The sequence below is a fragment of the Arvicola amphibius genome, chromosome 7, assembly GCF_903992535.2.
Source record: "Arvicola amphibius chromosome 7, mArvAmp1.2, whole genome shotgun sequence".
Classification (NCBI taxonomy): Eukaryota; Metazoa; Chordata; class Mammalia; order Rodentia; family Cricetidae; genus Arvicola; species Arvicola amphibius.
This window is the reverse complement of record NC_052053.1, coordinates 4781177-4796274: the sequence shown is the minus strand read 5'-3', so window position 1 is coordinate 4796274 and position 15098 is coordinate 4781177. Positions and strand designations below refer to the sequence as shown.

The window sequence follows — 15098 nt, the reverse complement described above, 5'->3', positions numbered from 1 at the left end:
TCAGAAGACACACATCTTCAGCCTTGCTAATCTACAGAAACCTATTTAAAACGACCTTTTATTTACGCTGCACTTCAGCTGGCACTTCACTAGACACCAGTGGTTTTATCTAGTCAACGTCTGTCCAAGGAGTAACAGCAGAGAGAAAAAAACGTGAGAACAAGGAGGCGCAGCCCCCCAGAGGCGAATCTCCACCGCACCATCGTCAGGAGCCGAACCGTCCCGGAACACACTGCCCTGGAGAGCCAGGAGACCACCAGCTCTCCCCGAGTGGATCTCAGAACGGACCAACAGCGTGCAGAATTCAGCGGGGATGAAACACTAGAGACCAGCCCGGCGGAGAGGCGGCGAAGGACCCGGAAGACCCAGAACTTCCGGCTGCAGGTGGGAAGCAGTATCCAATCAGCCCCTGTGTCTCAGCGCCCAATCAGCTCTCGCCTTACAGCGGCGCTCGGGTCAGCGGGGCTGGGCTGCTGGGTCCGTACGCTGAGCGGCTGTCACCTGCAAGGTCCAGCTCCAGGTAGTGACGCCCCGTGAGGGCGGTGTGTCTTTGTGTCTGCCGCCTTTCCCTCTTCCGCTCATGTAATGCACTCCCTGAACAAGAAATCCAAGCCATTCTCCCGGAATAACCTCAGGAAGCAGTGACCAGGGTGACCACGTAACTGGGAAAGAAACTTATAGAGACCTGGAAAGATGCCACAGTTGAAGTGTGGATGCGGAGCCCGGCGGTGGGGGTGGGTTGTGGCTACGTGCAGGACCTTAGTTTAGACCTGCAAGTTGGCGTTATTAAACCCTGGTTGCTTCTGGGTGAGTAGACTGGCCACTGCGGTTGTGTAGTCCTTTGAACTGGATTCATTTGCAGTCAGCTTCCTCTATGCCTAATAATCCCCCATGCACAGTAACATCAGCTATCCTGATGGAAAGTTGAAATGTTTACTTTTTTAGGCTAGGAACAAAATAGGGACGTTTCTTCCACCACAACATCTATCACTTTGACACCTGATTCTAGAATTTTAGAAGAAATGTTCTTGTTTTCTTAAATTTCTCTGGAGGCTAATGGGAGCTGTGTTTTCTTGCTTTATGAACCAGACCATATCCTTTTAAAATTCAAATAAGCAAGTTGTTTCCTTGGCTGTTGGAAGGATGCTGAAAGCTTACTTCCTCTAGCATCTGCTCATGGTGTCTGTCTTTGCTGCTGTGTTGAGAACAAGGCTTCATATTTTACGTCTACGAGTCTGATGGCCTCATGTCTTTGTGATATGGAAATACTGAATTTGTATACAAGCATTGCCCACAGATGGCAAAAGAGAACGCATGTACGAGAATTCACTGGGTTTTTTGTTTGTTTTGTTTGTTTTTGTTGTTATTGCTTCTGTTTTTGTTTTTCGAGACAGGGTTTCCTCTGTGGCTTTGGAACTGGCCCTGGTGGAACTAGCTCTTGTAGGCCAGGCTGTTCTCAAACTCACAGAGATCTGTTTTGCCTCTGCCTCCCACAGTGCTGGGATTAAAGGCCTGCACCACTACGCTGGAGAGTACTCCCTTGTTATCTTGTTGATCTAGTATGGTGTTCTTAAGAAACAAGCCCTATACCCATAGATCTGCATTACTTCACATTTATGAATGAAAAAATAACACATGGACACAGAATTGGGAATGATATACCCCACAATATGAAGTATACACATAACAATGCTTTTTAAAGATCTCCAAGTTACAATTGGGGACTGGGCTTTAAGGAACTGGGTAAGTGATTTGCACAGATAATAAGTTCAGTAAAACAGGAGTTGGGCATCAGGTCCACGTTCTGATGGACTCTTACCCTCTGTCATTATACTGTGTTGCTTGCAGTTAGACTTACATTAGGTGGTTGTTTGCAATGCATTTATTCTCTCTAGACCCTCCAAAGCCATCTGCTTAAAATATTTTTTTTAGTTTATTTATTTTATGTGCATGCATTGCATGCCCGTTACATGTCCATCATGTGCGTTCATGGTAACCTCAGAGATCAGAAGAGGTCATCGGATTCCCTCGAACTGGAGTTAAGGATAGTTGTTAACCACCATGTGTGTGCTGGGAACTTAACCTCCGTCCTCTGTGAGAGCAACGCATGCTCTCAGCCACTGAAGCCATTTCTCTAACCTCCAAACCATCTGCTTTACCTGAAGTCAACACCCAATAAAGTTGTTCTGGCATTGTGAATGTTTCCTTGACAACACTCAAGCAGTGTAAGTTATTGTTATACCATGAGTATTAAGACCTTATCATACACGATTAATAAAACTCAGACACAGATATTGGGGCCCAGTCTGAAGGTCAGAAAAGCAGAGCGGTTAAGCCACTAGAGAGCCGTTACCTCAAAGAAATCCTCAGACTGAAAGAGAATGAATTTCAGTCTTATCCTGCCTCATATTCTTCTCTAGTGCTGGGATTTTAAAGGCATGTGACTCCCTAGTGCTGGGATTAAAGGTGTGAGGCACCATGGCTGGACTCCAGTGCTTGGTTTTACCTTCTGGTCTTCAGACAAGCTTTATTTATAAAATATAAATGAAATATCACTACAAACTCCTTTAAATGATTGACATAAATAAGGCCTTTGCAAGCTCAGAGAAAAAAAAAATATGATCTCACCAAATGAATGGCAAAACTTAAGTGAATGATTGACTGAGCAGGACGGCTCAGTTCTCGTTCACTGTATCCAGAATGATAATATGTATATGAGCACTTCTCAGTTATTTGACTTCCTGAAGCTGCTTCTGACCTCCCCAGGCACATGCTCAGTCTTCGTCCGCCCTTTGTCTCTGTCTCTTTCTCTCCCCTTCTCTCTTACATTCACAATAAATGGAAAAAAAATAAAAAGTAAATGAATAAATAAGTAAATATATTAAAAAAAAAACCCAGAATCTTAATTAGCTGCAGTGGTAACTGTTCCGAAAGCTGAGGTGGGATGATAACTAGTTCAAGGCTCCCTGGGCAAGAGAGTGAGGGCAGCGTCAGCAGCAGAGTGAGACTCAGCAGTAGAGTACATACCTCAGTACCACAAGCACAGACTGTTTATATCAATGTGGTTACAGTTTGGAAGTCACAGAACATACGCCAACCGTCTCCGAAACAGCATCAGCCTGACCTGTCTGTTTCTGTTTCAGGTTTGGAGGAGGGAGAGAGAGAGAGAGAGAGAGAGAGAGAGAGAGAGAGAGAGAGAGAGAGAGAGAGAGAGAGAGAGAGGAGAGAGAGAGAGAAATTAGTTAAAAGATGGTATGTTCACCAAATATTAAATTAAAGCTAATTTATCTGAACCTCTTTGCCATCCCTGACATGGTTAAGACTTCCTATAGTTGACAGCTGAGAATTACCTTTTATTCTTGAAGTATTCCAAACTGGCAGGAATTACAGAAAGATGAAAGAAGAAGAGACAATTTCTGTACCCACTATTTACGTCCTGTTAAATGCCCATCTTTGGAAGTCTGACTTCCAAGTAGAAGAAGCAGAATACGTGGTTTAGTAAGGAGCCTCCCAGCTGGGACCCACTGTGTACTTGTGGATCCTCAGTGACCTGAAATCATGCAAGGAAGCCGGCTCCTCAGACAGGGAAGAGCAGCAGGGAACGTGCTGCGTATGGAAACGGAGTCACAGGAAAGTAACATCCTTGAAATCCTTCGTTGTAAATGTCCTGTTTGAGCATTTGTTGAAACCTGCTCTGTGCTAACTGGCCATTCTCACGTAAGAATTTGCTTCTGAACATCTCCAAGTGTGGGAGGAGTAGGGAGCCGTCTTCAACAGAAAGAGACACGGAGAGGCACAGCCCTAGTGATGTACAATGTGTGGGTGGGAGCTGTGGACCTCAGAACTACTGAGTATTCCCTCCCCAGCTGGCCTGAGCTTACCTCTGCGGTGTGTCTGACTTTCTTAATACCCTTTTTGATTTTATAAAAGAAAGAGGTGTTATTGTAAATAATAAAATTCACGTAAGAAAAAAAGTCACCTATAATCCCACATTTAATGTTTTGTTCCATGTACTTTCTGATTTTAAACACGTTTTTGTTTTTCATGGTACATTTCGCACCATGCCTGGATTGTATGTGGGTGGTAGGGATCTAACTCAGGTCCTGTTTTAGCAAGTACTTCACCCACTGAGCTATCTTCCAAACCCCTCTAACGTGTATTTATTTCCTAACATACTGAGAATATGTATCCCATGCCTTACTTATTTAATTTTAATTTTTAGTGGTACATATTGCTATACAGATTTCACTATGTAATTGTACATCTTTTATTTATCTTAGCCACCTACATTGGACTTGGCATTGTTTTGCTTGCTGGTTCTGTTTTTTTTTTTTTTTTTTTTTTTTTTTTTTTAGAGCCTGTCCTGGAACTGGAACTAGCTCTTGTAGACCAGGCTGGCCTCGAACTCACAGAGATCCGCCTGCCTCTGCCTCCCGAGTGCTGGGATTAAAGGCGTGCGCCACCACCGCCCGGCTTCTGTTTTTATATGTTACTTGTGAATATCCTTAGAGGTAATCACTGCAACATCTATAATTTTAGTATAAATTATTTAAAATGGGAAAGTCCATAGATGTATACAAAAGTTAACTTTTCATGATGAATATTACCAAATTTCCCTTCCAAAAATTGAACTGATATTCTCCCACACTGATTTTTTTTTCCCCATGCTGTTGTTTTTTTTAGAGAATCCTTACATAAAATTCATGTGAAAATTCAGAATGATGGTATTTATATTCAGGATTGTATGATTTATTTCCTCAGGGTCACAGGGATGCTGCTCATGATCTGGAGCTACTGAGGAAGTACAAGGTAAATGCAAGTGCAGTGACGGATGCTTCAGGTCTGGTACTACATCGGGGAGATGTCCGTTCTCCCATCCCATGGAAAAACTGTATTGCTCCACCCTTTCGCATGATGTTTTTCATCTGTGCAGTTTGGGCTTCCATTTTAAGCATTGACAAAATAGTGCACGTGCTTTAAATACACAGCTGTGTATAATTCAGCTTTCCAGTTTCACGTTCTTCTTGGGTCCCTTCCACACAACCCCCATGGACTTTCTTTCCTGCCTATGTGTGAGCAGTTGTGTATGGGGCAGGACTTTTCCCCACCTCTGCTTGTTTAAGACCCACCCATTCCTGAGCCCCAGTTCATACACCATTCTCCGCTAATACTGCCTTCTTACCTGCCTCCCTTCACACAACTGACTGGATCTGTTGCTTGCTTTCAGTATTTCCTCGAAGTAAACTTTAGCTGTTTTGCTATCATGTCAAGCAGAGTTTTCAGTTCATGTGAGGTGGTTTTGAAGAGCACATGAGGTTCCTGTTCACTTGAAGCTCATCAGAATGGGCACAAAGAAAATAAAAAAACCCTACAGAATGGTATAGTGTATGGTTCAGTGGGAACCGTGATGATGCCCCTGGTTTGTTTGGTTTGGTTTGAGACTTGGGGACTCAGGAAAAGCTTCTTGGAGGAGGGAATCTTGACTTTAGTCTGAGGGGGTGAGGAAGGAACAGACGTAAGAAGATTCAGATAGCTGGGACCGGTGGTGGCGCACGCCTTTAATCCCAGCACTCGGGAGGCAGAGGCAGGCGGATCTCTGAGTTCGAGGCCAGCCTGGTCTACAAGAGCTAGCTCCAGGGACAGGCTCTAAAGCTACAGAGAAACCCTGTCTCGGAAAAACCAAAAAAAAAAAAAAAAAAAAAAAAAAAAGAAGATTCAGATAGAAGAGACGTTGTGTGTAGACAGCCCAAAGCCCAGAGACAAGAAAGCTGATGCTTTTCAGGGACAGAAGTGGAGATCAGGAGAAATAGCTGTGAGAACAAAGGGTTACCACGATACGCGCCAAGACAGGCAAGCGTGCAACAGATTGGGAAAGCCACGTAACCCAGTGCCGTCCGCCTGTTTCGACACGGTCCAAGACGTGTTGACAGCCAATGGCAGTTTTGCGCAGTGAACGTGAAACAGGATTAAGGTGCACTTTAAGAGCTTTCTCGTTAGAAGCAGTGTGGGAATAGAATGGAGACTTTTTGAGCTAGAGATGGGGTGAGACAAGCTGTGGGCTTATTTCTTTTTCTCAGGAAGCTGAGACTGGCTAGATTCGAAGGCAGAGGGGTAGAGAGAAGTGGTGGATTTGAGGTATTCCGAGAGCGTCCAAAAATCCTCACGATTGGTTGTTTATAGGAAGAAAGAAAGTTCCTAGTGATGGACTGTTTAGGAGCTGTGGCATGTGGAGGAGATGTCTCACTAGGGGTGGCCTTTGAGGTTTTCCAAAGCCCATGCCAGGTACAATCTCACCCCCTCTCCCTGCCTGCAACTTGTGGATCAGATTGTGGTGAGCTCTCAACTACTATGCTATGATGATCATGGACTAACCTTTAAAACTAACAGCAAACAAGCCTCCAACTAAATGGATGAAGGGTCACCTTGGTTCATGGTGTCTCTCTTCACAGCAATAGCACAGCAAGTAAGAGAACTGCTAGGCAGATTTCAGGAGACTGAGAAGTAGCGGGGCAGTGAGGAAAGCTGTGGTGGTGAGAGAAAGTAACAGGCAGAGCTTAGAAACACGTTGAGTATGTTTTAGGCTAATGTTAGAGTGTTGGGGTGGATAGAAGATTCAGAAAAGTCTCTTGAGAAAGGTTCAGAAGTGGTAGTGTGGTTCTGGGCATAGGTACTAGGAAGGACCTTCTAAAGGATGCAGGAATGTATCATTCATTGAAATAAGACAGAGAAAATGGGCTGGTGCTGATATAGGTAAGATGGTGAATTTGGTTACCCTTGGGAAGAAAAGGCAAAGCCTTGTTTCCTGTCAACCTGCGATGGTGAGTGGGGCCACCCCCAAGAAGAGAGGAGAAGATGGGAGGGCTGCTGGTCTTACCTGCCTCCAGGACCAGTCCAACAGAAGTAATCTAAAAAAAGAAAAAAAAGAAAAAGATGGTGAGCGCCGATGGCTGACGGGAAGATGTGCAGGTTGCTATGTGATGCTTACAGAGATTGTCTTCTCTCAAAGAATCAAACAAGGCAGTGAGAGGATTAGTAGGGTGCCCAGGAAATGTCAGAGCTGAGACATTTCCCTGAGACCTCATGGCAGCCAACAATGGCACAGATGGAGAAGATTGCTTAGGTGAAGAGAATAGCTCTACGTACGACTGCCCCCGACACAGGGTTGGGGCAGGGTTGAGGCATGGTACATTGTGTAATGTCTTCCTCCCGTTGGGGTCCACCTCATCACCTTCTTAGCTCTCACCACCTATATTATTACCACCCAGACTTTGAGAAGATAAAGACTTCATTCTTATGTTTGTAATCCACAGCTCTGAGGGAAAAAAAAAATTGATTGAGTCGAGGATAAAAATGTTATGTGATAAATACTTGGAGTTATTTCCCCCAAATAACAAATAATGAATTCCTTAGGCTAGCCTGACAGCGTGTTTTGTTAATTTACTGACCTTTTGTTTAATCCCAGATCTTATGCCAGGAGCCCTCACACATAAGCAGTTAACAAAGGTGGAGAAAATTCCTGTCTCATTTCCACTAACAAATTAGTGCTATACAGGGTGATGTGACAAATGGAAAACCTTTGCATAGGCAGGTGATTTTTTTTTTTACACTGCTCTTAAAGGCACAGTTGGTGACTTCCAGCTTCACTGTGTGTGGGGTAAAACAAGGGCATCTCTATCAGATCCTGCTTCCTATCTTCACAGTCATCCTCTTAATAATGCCTACGGGCGGTGAAGTTGAATGGGGTAGCCTGGTAGAGAGTTTCTAGAAAAATGGAAGGGTGTTGGGAACCACATGACTAGCTTAAGTGGGTCGCACTATTTCAGAGCCTTGCTTTGGAACCAAGTGATGTTAACTGGTGGAAGTTCTCTTGGGGAGAACAATTAGGGAATTTCCGTATGGATGTAATGGCAGTAAGTAAAAAGTATAATAGTGGTTGTATTATTACCAGGATTTTTATTGAGTGCTTAGATCAATAAGTAAAATTTGCATAAAGAAACCTCAAAAGGTTATGAGAGAAAAGCAGCAAACGTGGTCGCTGTGAGAGTAGAAAAGATGGAGTGGAGACACGAGGAAAGCAAACTTTTTCACCTTTCCTCTTTACAGTGTTTTGATTTCAGAGACAGAAACACATTTTGATTTGCAGTGGAAATAATACTGCCTAAGTAAGAGGCCCGAGACAAGCTGCATGCCTGGTAAATACGACGTAAGAATAAAGGAATTCTTACTACCCCTGTTATAGTAAGTCCCATCCCAATCAACAGTTCTCTCACTGAGTGGCAGAGGTAGGCTTTCGTGAAAAAGAACCTTTTTGGCTGGGTCCCTTTTGTAAGCTCCATAAATGCCTGTGGTTCATTGCGATAGAAAACCAAGCCAACCAAACAAAAACCACTGAGGTTTTGTCTTTGTTTTTTGAGACAGGGTTTCCCAGTAGCTATGGAGTCAGTCCTGGAACTCGCTCGGTAGACCAGACGGGCCTTGAACTCACAGAGATCTGCCTGCCTCTGCCCATGTGCTGTGATTAAAGTCGTGCGCCACCACTGCCTAGCACACTTAACATTTTTGTATGGATATTCTGTAGCACAAATAATAAAAACTCCAAATATTGGAGTTCACCCTGAGGATCAGAAAAGCAAAGCAGCCAACCACTAGGAAGACCTTTTACCTCTACAAAAGGTTCCATCTGGAAGGGCAAGATCCTGTCTCCACGAATCCTCAGACTCCACACTCCATGAGTTCCTGTCACCTCCCCATTATATTCTCTCTCCACCTAGCCATATTGCTCCTGTCTCCACCTCTCTAGTGCTGGGATTAAGTGCGTGTGATCCCAAGTCCTGGGATCACCTTTGTGTGAGCTGTTTCTCTTTTAGACAGATTTAATCTTATGTAGCCCAGGGTGGCCTTGAACTAATGTAGATCCATCTGCCTCTGTCAATCAAGTTTTGGGATTAAAGATGCATGCCACCACCCCCTGGCCTGTATGGCTGACTAGTGTGGCTGCTTTGCCCTCTGATCTTCAGACAAGTTTACTTATTAAAACAAATAATATACCACTATAATATTCACTGAGGTGTTTTTTCCTAATAGCTATTTTAAGTACTTTCTGCTAAGGTCCTTGTTCACTCAGTTCTTAGGATCATTAAGTTCAACCTGGTCTGAATTTTCTCAGTGCTTCTAGTGCTGGGCGGATGGCAATCTCCAAGGAGTCAGAGTACAACAAAAACCTCGTGCATATATTATTAAAGAGCGTTGCTGCTGAGGGGTGAGGCAGAGAACATGTACCAGTCAGTGAGTCGTTAGGTTTTCATTATTCATATTCCGGAAGTTACAATTACGGTCTGTTTTTGGATCATCTAGTTCACAGAACTTAAAAACCATCTTTGTTCTTCCCTTTAAGGTGACCCATATTCTCAATGTTGCGTATGGAGTGGAAAATGCCTTCCTCACTGAGTTTACATATAAGACCATTTCTATACTGGATGTGCCTGAAACCAATATCCTGTCCTATTTTCCAGAATGTTTTGAGTTTATTGAGCAAGCAAAATTGAAGGTGAGTTTTATTTTGATACAGTTCTTCAGAAGTAAAAATTCAAAAACGGGACTACCTACAGTTTTTGTACGTTTTGCTGACTTTGTGAAGAACTGCAAAGATTTCCCTTCAGTCATATTCATCAAATCCTTCAGGTTTTTTGGTTCTCTAATTGCTTTCTGTTGTTTGTTGTTTGTTTCTTGTTTCTTATTTGGTTTTTGGTTTTTGGAGACAGGATTTCTCTGTAGCTTTGGAGTCTGTCCTGGAACTAGCTCTTGTGGACCAGGCTGGCCTCGAACTCACAGAGATCCGCCTGCCTCTGCCTCTTGAGTGCCGGGATTAAAGGCGTGTGCCACCACCACCCGGCATTTTTTTTTTATTAATGAGTTTACTTTTTATATTAAGTTAGCTTTGTTTTTTCTGAGTTCTTACCAAGAAACACTGAGATACAAACTCCCTCCGTTTCTGAATTTTCCTGTGTAAATGAATAGTTAAATATCCTCTGAGGCTGTATAAGCACCTACATACATCCTGACAGATTTGTCAGAATCCAGATGGACCAAAGGGTACAGTCTGCTCTAGTCTTGTCAGCGGATTCTTGGCGATGAATATTCATTCATTTTCATGACTAAGGCGCAGAGACTGTGCAGCTGTGCATATAAAAATGTATTGATTGATTGATTGAGGCAGGGTCACGGAGCTTAGGCGAAGCCCCAAACTTGCTGTGCAGCCAGGGGTGATCTTGAACTTTTGGTCTTCTTGCCTCTACCAGGAGTCATACTAGACTTAGAGATGTACGTTACCATGTCTTTTTTTTTTTTTTTATGCTGCCTGGGCATGGAACCTGGGGCCTTGTTCGTGCCAAGCAAGTGCTCTATCAGCTGAGGTGTATCCCTGGCCCCTATGCATTTTGAAGCATAGAGTTTTAAGGCAGAATGCATGTTGTTGTACTGAGACGATATGAAATCATAATCAGAAACTATCTGCTGGTTTTGTGACTTTAAAGACCAACACAAGATATTACTTCAATATTAAGTTCGATTTATGCCGATGTTCTGACAGACAGGACTTCTAGGATGGCTATTACCTAAAGTTGTACTCTGAGATGATATTTTTTCCTCTCAATAAGTAATTCTGTTTTATATTTTAATTGTAATTAAGTTTATTTTTTCCAATTAATTCCTTTAGTTTTTATGTATGATGGAATGTATAATCATTTTTGATAAAGAATAGTATTAGAGGATTCACACTCATAGACCTGTTTATGGTAGCAATATCAGATCCCCAGGCAGGGTGGTGGATGCAGCTTATGTAGTAATCTCTTCCCCCAAGAACTAGTCAGGAGTCCCATGGGGACTCTAGGACTAGGAGCACACCCTTGCAGGAGTCCGTCCCCAAGTCCCACCACCTCCTAACCTCACATGAGCCCAAACTTTGATACCATGAGCCTCTAGGGGACATGCTCAAACCATCTTCAAAGCACAGCACCATATTGGATAGGCATGAGTGTTGTCTAAGTGACCTGTGCTACAGATGTTTGCTGGGAGATCTCAGCACGATAAGGAGGTTATCTTTCTTCAGGAATTGTCACAGTCTGACTCTCCAAAAAATTGGAAGTATTTTATTATATTTGATTTTTAATATATTTAAAAATTTTTTCTTTGGGGATTTTATACCTGGATACAATGTATTTTAATCATACACCAATCCTCCCCTACTGTCTCCCTCCAACTCCTCTGAGATCCTCCCACATTCCCCTCTCAAATTCATGCTCTCTCTCTCTTTTTTTTTAATAACTCACTGAGTTTAATTACTGCTGCCCACATACACTGGGCATGGGGCACCCACGAGAGCGTGGTCAACCTACCAGAGACCACACTTCGGAAGAAACCTGACTCTCCCTACCCTAGCACCTTTTGACTGTCCGTAGCTCTTCGAGTAGGGTTAAGACTTCATGAATCTCTCTGCACTCCCTGTTGGAATGTTACGGGGGCTGGAGACCAGGCTTAGCCATTGAGAGAGAGTTCTTGTTCCTGCAGAGGACCCAGACTCGTTTCCCAATATGGTAGCTCATAACCGACTGTAACTTCAGTTCCAGGGAATCTGTCTTAGTTAGGGTTTCTATTATAACAAAACACCATGACCAAAACAAACAAACAAACAAAACAAAAACAAAAACAAAACAGCAGATTAGGGAGGAAAAGGATTGCTTGCCTTACACTTCCATCTGTTCATCATTGAAGAAAGTCAGGACAGGAACTCAGGGAAAGAACCTAGAGACAGGAGCTGATGCAGAGGACATGGAGGGGTTCTGCTTACTGGTTTGCTCGTCATGGCTGGCTCAGCTGCTTTCTTATAAAATTCAGGACTACCAGCCCAAGGAATGGCACCACCCACAATGGGCTAGTCCCCCCCACATCAATCACTAATTAAGAAAATGCCTTATAGCTGGATCTTATGAAGGTGTTTTCTCAATTGAAGTTACCTCCTGTCAGATAACTCTGGCTTGTGTCAAGTTGACATAAGACTAGCCAGCACAGACTCTAACATCTTCTGACAAGGTGGACATACATACACATAAAGTAAATAAATTTATAAAAAAGAAAGTAGTTACTTAAAATAGTGAAAGAAAAATATTAAAATTTGAAAATTAAAAAAAAATTGAGATCTGGAGATTGTTTTGAACTAAGCAATATACATTAGTAATTTTCAAGTTGTTGTAATACAATTTTTAAGCATTTTAAGCCATAAAAAATTAACTGTTAAGTGATGACTCACATCTTTCATCCTAGCACTTAGACAGAGGCAGATGGATCTCTATGAGTTCGAGATCAGGCTGGTCTACAGAGCAAGTTCCAGGACAGCCAGGAGTATACAGAGGAACCCTGTCCCTAAAAACAAAGTAAAACCAACTGTTGGTACAAAGTGGGAAAACAAATTAGGTTGAGGCAGGAAGACTGAAGTACCAGGTGTGTCTAGAGCCACCTGGGGCTACTTAGTGAGAACCTGTCTTAAAATGAGAAGGAAAGGCTGCTGACGGAGTGCTCTCCTAGTGTGTGCAGAGCTGTGGATTAAACTATTAGTTCTGCAAATGCAGAAGAAAACCCACAGAGAACAAAACGAGATGGGCTGGAGAGATGGCCCAGCACACAAGAGCTCTTACTCCTGGAGGACCAGTTAGTTCCCAGGACCCTGGCAGCTCACATGTGTAACTCCAGCTCCAGGGGATGGGACACACTCTTCTGGCCTCCATGGTCTCTACCCACATGTGTGTGCACACATGTACATGCACACACACACACACACACACACACAATTTTTAAAAATAAAGATAATTTTTAAAAAGTGGGACAAGTTCCTGATGTGTAGATGTATATGGTGGATGTTATTTTACTTTTCCTGTGTGGAAGCAAAGCTCAAAAGTGAATCATAGAAAGCTGACACAGACTTGTTGATGTGCGGAATTTCAAAATATTAATTTTGTTGCTAATCATTCTTGAAAAGAGATACCCTTGCAGGTTTGATACAGTGGATCAAGACAGTATTTTCTTCACAGATACACAGATGTGGGGAAGCAGCCTGGCAAGCCTAAAATAGTCAAATGGCCCATCACAACAGTAGTGTAATGTGAATTTGGGAGCTGGGCTTTCTAGTAATATGGTCCCCTCCTGTCCCTTTCCTGCTGTACCAGATGTCTAGTGGAGAAATGAGGTTGCTGAAATGTTTAATTCTGTGGTGGGTGCTTTGTTCACTATACATCATTAACTTTTTAAAAACCCGCAGTCGGCCAACTGTACCACTGCTGGTCCATCAGATCGATTACATTCATTATTAATGCAATATTGCCCAAACCAGCATCCATCCTGCATTGTGTCCACTTCATTTGTAAAGTATCTTTTACGAATTACCTGAGAAGTTTTCTATTTATGGACCTCACATCTGGTATATAATTACCTTTTCCATTTCATGGTATTATAAGTTGTTCATGCCATCATTTACTAGCTGATTGGTTAAGAATATTTTTCATTTACTTCCTTTGGAATCACAGTCCCCACAGCACCGTTTCCTTCCTTGCCAATGATGTTGTACGTACATTTCCAAGCCAGGGACACCAGTTATTTCTATACAGATGCTGGTAAGTTGCTAGGTTTTTCTGTGTACTTGGCTGGGTCACTTGAGGCCTGTAGAAGATGCCATTTGAGAATTCCAACCACGTTATCAGAGCCTTTCAGTCCTGGGGGAAAGCAGCTGTTAGATGATGAATTTGTCCTCGTCTTCTGCAGTGAAATTTATTCTGTGAAATAAATAGACAAGATGAATTATTTACTTGACAGTTTTGAGTCTGCTAAGAATGTGTAATTAATTTAACAACCTTTCTCGGGTGAATAATATGAATTTTGTTTGCTGTCATTTCAGGATGGTGTGGTCCTTGTTCACTGTAATGCAGGGGTTTCCAGGGCTGCTGCGATTGTCATCGGCTTCCTGATGACTTTTGAAGAAATGGAATTCACCAGAGCTTTGTCATTGGTGAAAAGTGCCAGGCCATCCATATGTCCGAATCCTGGCTTTGTAGAACAGCTTCGTGCCTACCAAGTGGGCAGAGAGAACAGTGGAGGTGACTAAGTGCCCACAGCGGACAGGGACCGTGGTCCACGATCTGTGTTCTAGCAGAGACAGACAAACAGCTTCTTGTAAAACTTCTCTTTCCTGTTGTCTTTTGCCAGTGGAAATGGGGGTTACTTGTATTGCCCTGAATTAGTATATTAATACATTTTTAAGGTTTACCGTCACTTTGTTATTGCAATATCTGGTTAAGTATTTCTTTGAATTACCAAGAGAAGATAGTACATTATCAAATCACTAAATCACTGATACGTGTAGGAAAAATTTTAAACATTAAAGTTTTTGTTAGAGATAGAAAAGCAATCAATGAAGCCTTTTAATTAATTTTTTCCTCATACAAAATTTCATGAACAAAACCTTTTTGAAGTGGTAGACTTACTAAGTGAAGACTTACCATTTCAAAAAAAGTAAAATGTTTGTAAAGAATTTTTTTCTAAGTTAAAAAATAATATCTTCAGCTTCTCCCAAAAAGTGCCAGAATCAAAGGCTTATATAAACAGCTATCTAATGCTTATAAATTCATGTAACTTAAATCCTCTTATGGAAAACAAGTTTCTGGTGATATTTGATAACAAATAAAGCTTTCCTGAGGATCAGAGTGTAGGATTAGCCACACTAACCGGCCGTAGAGGCCGGGCGGTGGTGGCCACGCACACCGTTAATCCCAGCACTCGGGAAATAGGCAGACAGACCTCTGTGAGTTCAAGGCCTCTCTAAGCTACTCAAGATCAAATCAGTCTAAAAGAGAAACAGAGCTCACACCTTTGATCCCACACTTTTAATCTCAGGACAGGAGCGATGGCCGGGCAGAGAGAGGAATATAAGGCGGGAGGAGACAGGAGCTCAGAGCATCCAGTCTGGGGATTTGTAGAGACAGGCCCTTGCCTATTGGGTCTGAGCATTTGGAGAGGTAAGGACTCTAGTGGTTGGCTGCTCTGCTTCTCTGATC

At 42.7% G+C, this 15098-nt stretch overlaps 1 protein-coding gene across 1 annotated transcript; it reads left to right on the top strand.

The window, feature by feature from the left end:
* Positions 1 to 1689: 1689 nt before the first annotated feature.
* On the top strand, positions 1690 to 14452 carry Dusp19 (dual specificity phosphatase 19). The gene is made up of 4 exons (XM_042055451.1): positions 1690 to 1743; positions 4762 to 4809; positions 9395 to 9547; positions 13943 to 14452. The coding sequence occupies exons 1-4, from the start codon at positions 1690 to 1692 to the stop codon at positions 14147 to 14149; spliced, it is 462 nt and encodes a 153-aa protein (XP_041911385.1). The 3' UTR covers positions 14150 to 14452.
* Positions 14453 to 15098: the final 646 nt, after the last annotated feature.

Excerpts from the sequence above, each read along its gene's own strand:
- Dusp19 (XM_042055451.1), top strand. The coding sequence starts at position 1,690 with ATGCTTTTTAAAGATCTCCAAGTTACAATTGGGGACTGGGCTTTAAGG. Across the intron at positions 1,744-4,761 it reads ACTGGGCTTTAAGGAACTGG|GGTCACAGGGATGCTGCTCA; the intron begins GTAAGTGATTTG and ends TTATTTCCTCAG. Across the intron at positions 4,810-9,394 it reads AGCTACTGAGGAAGTACAAG|GTGACCCATATTCTCAATGT; the intron begins GTAAATGCAAGT and ends CTTCCCTTTAAG.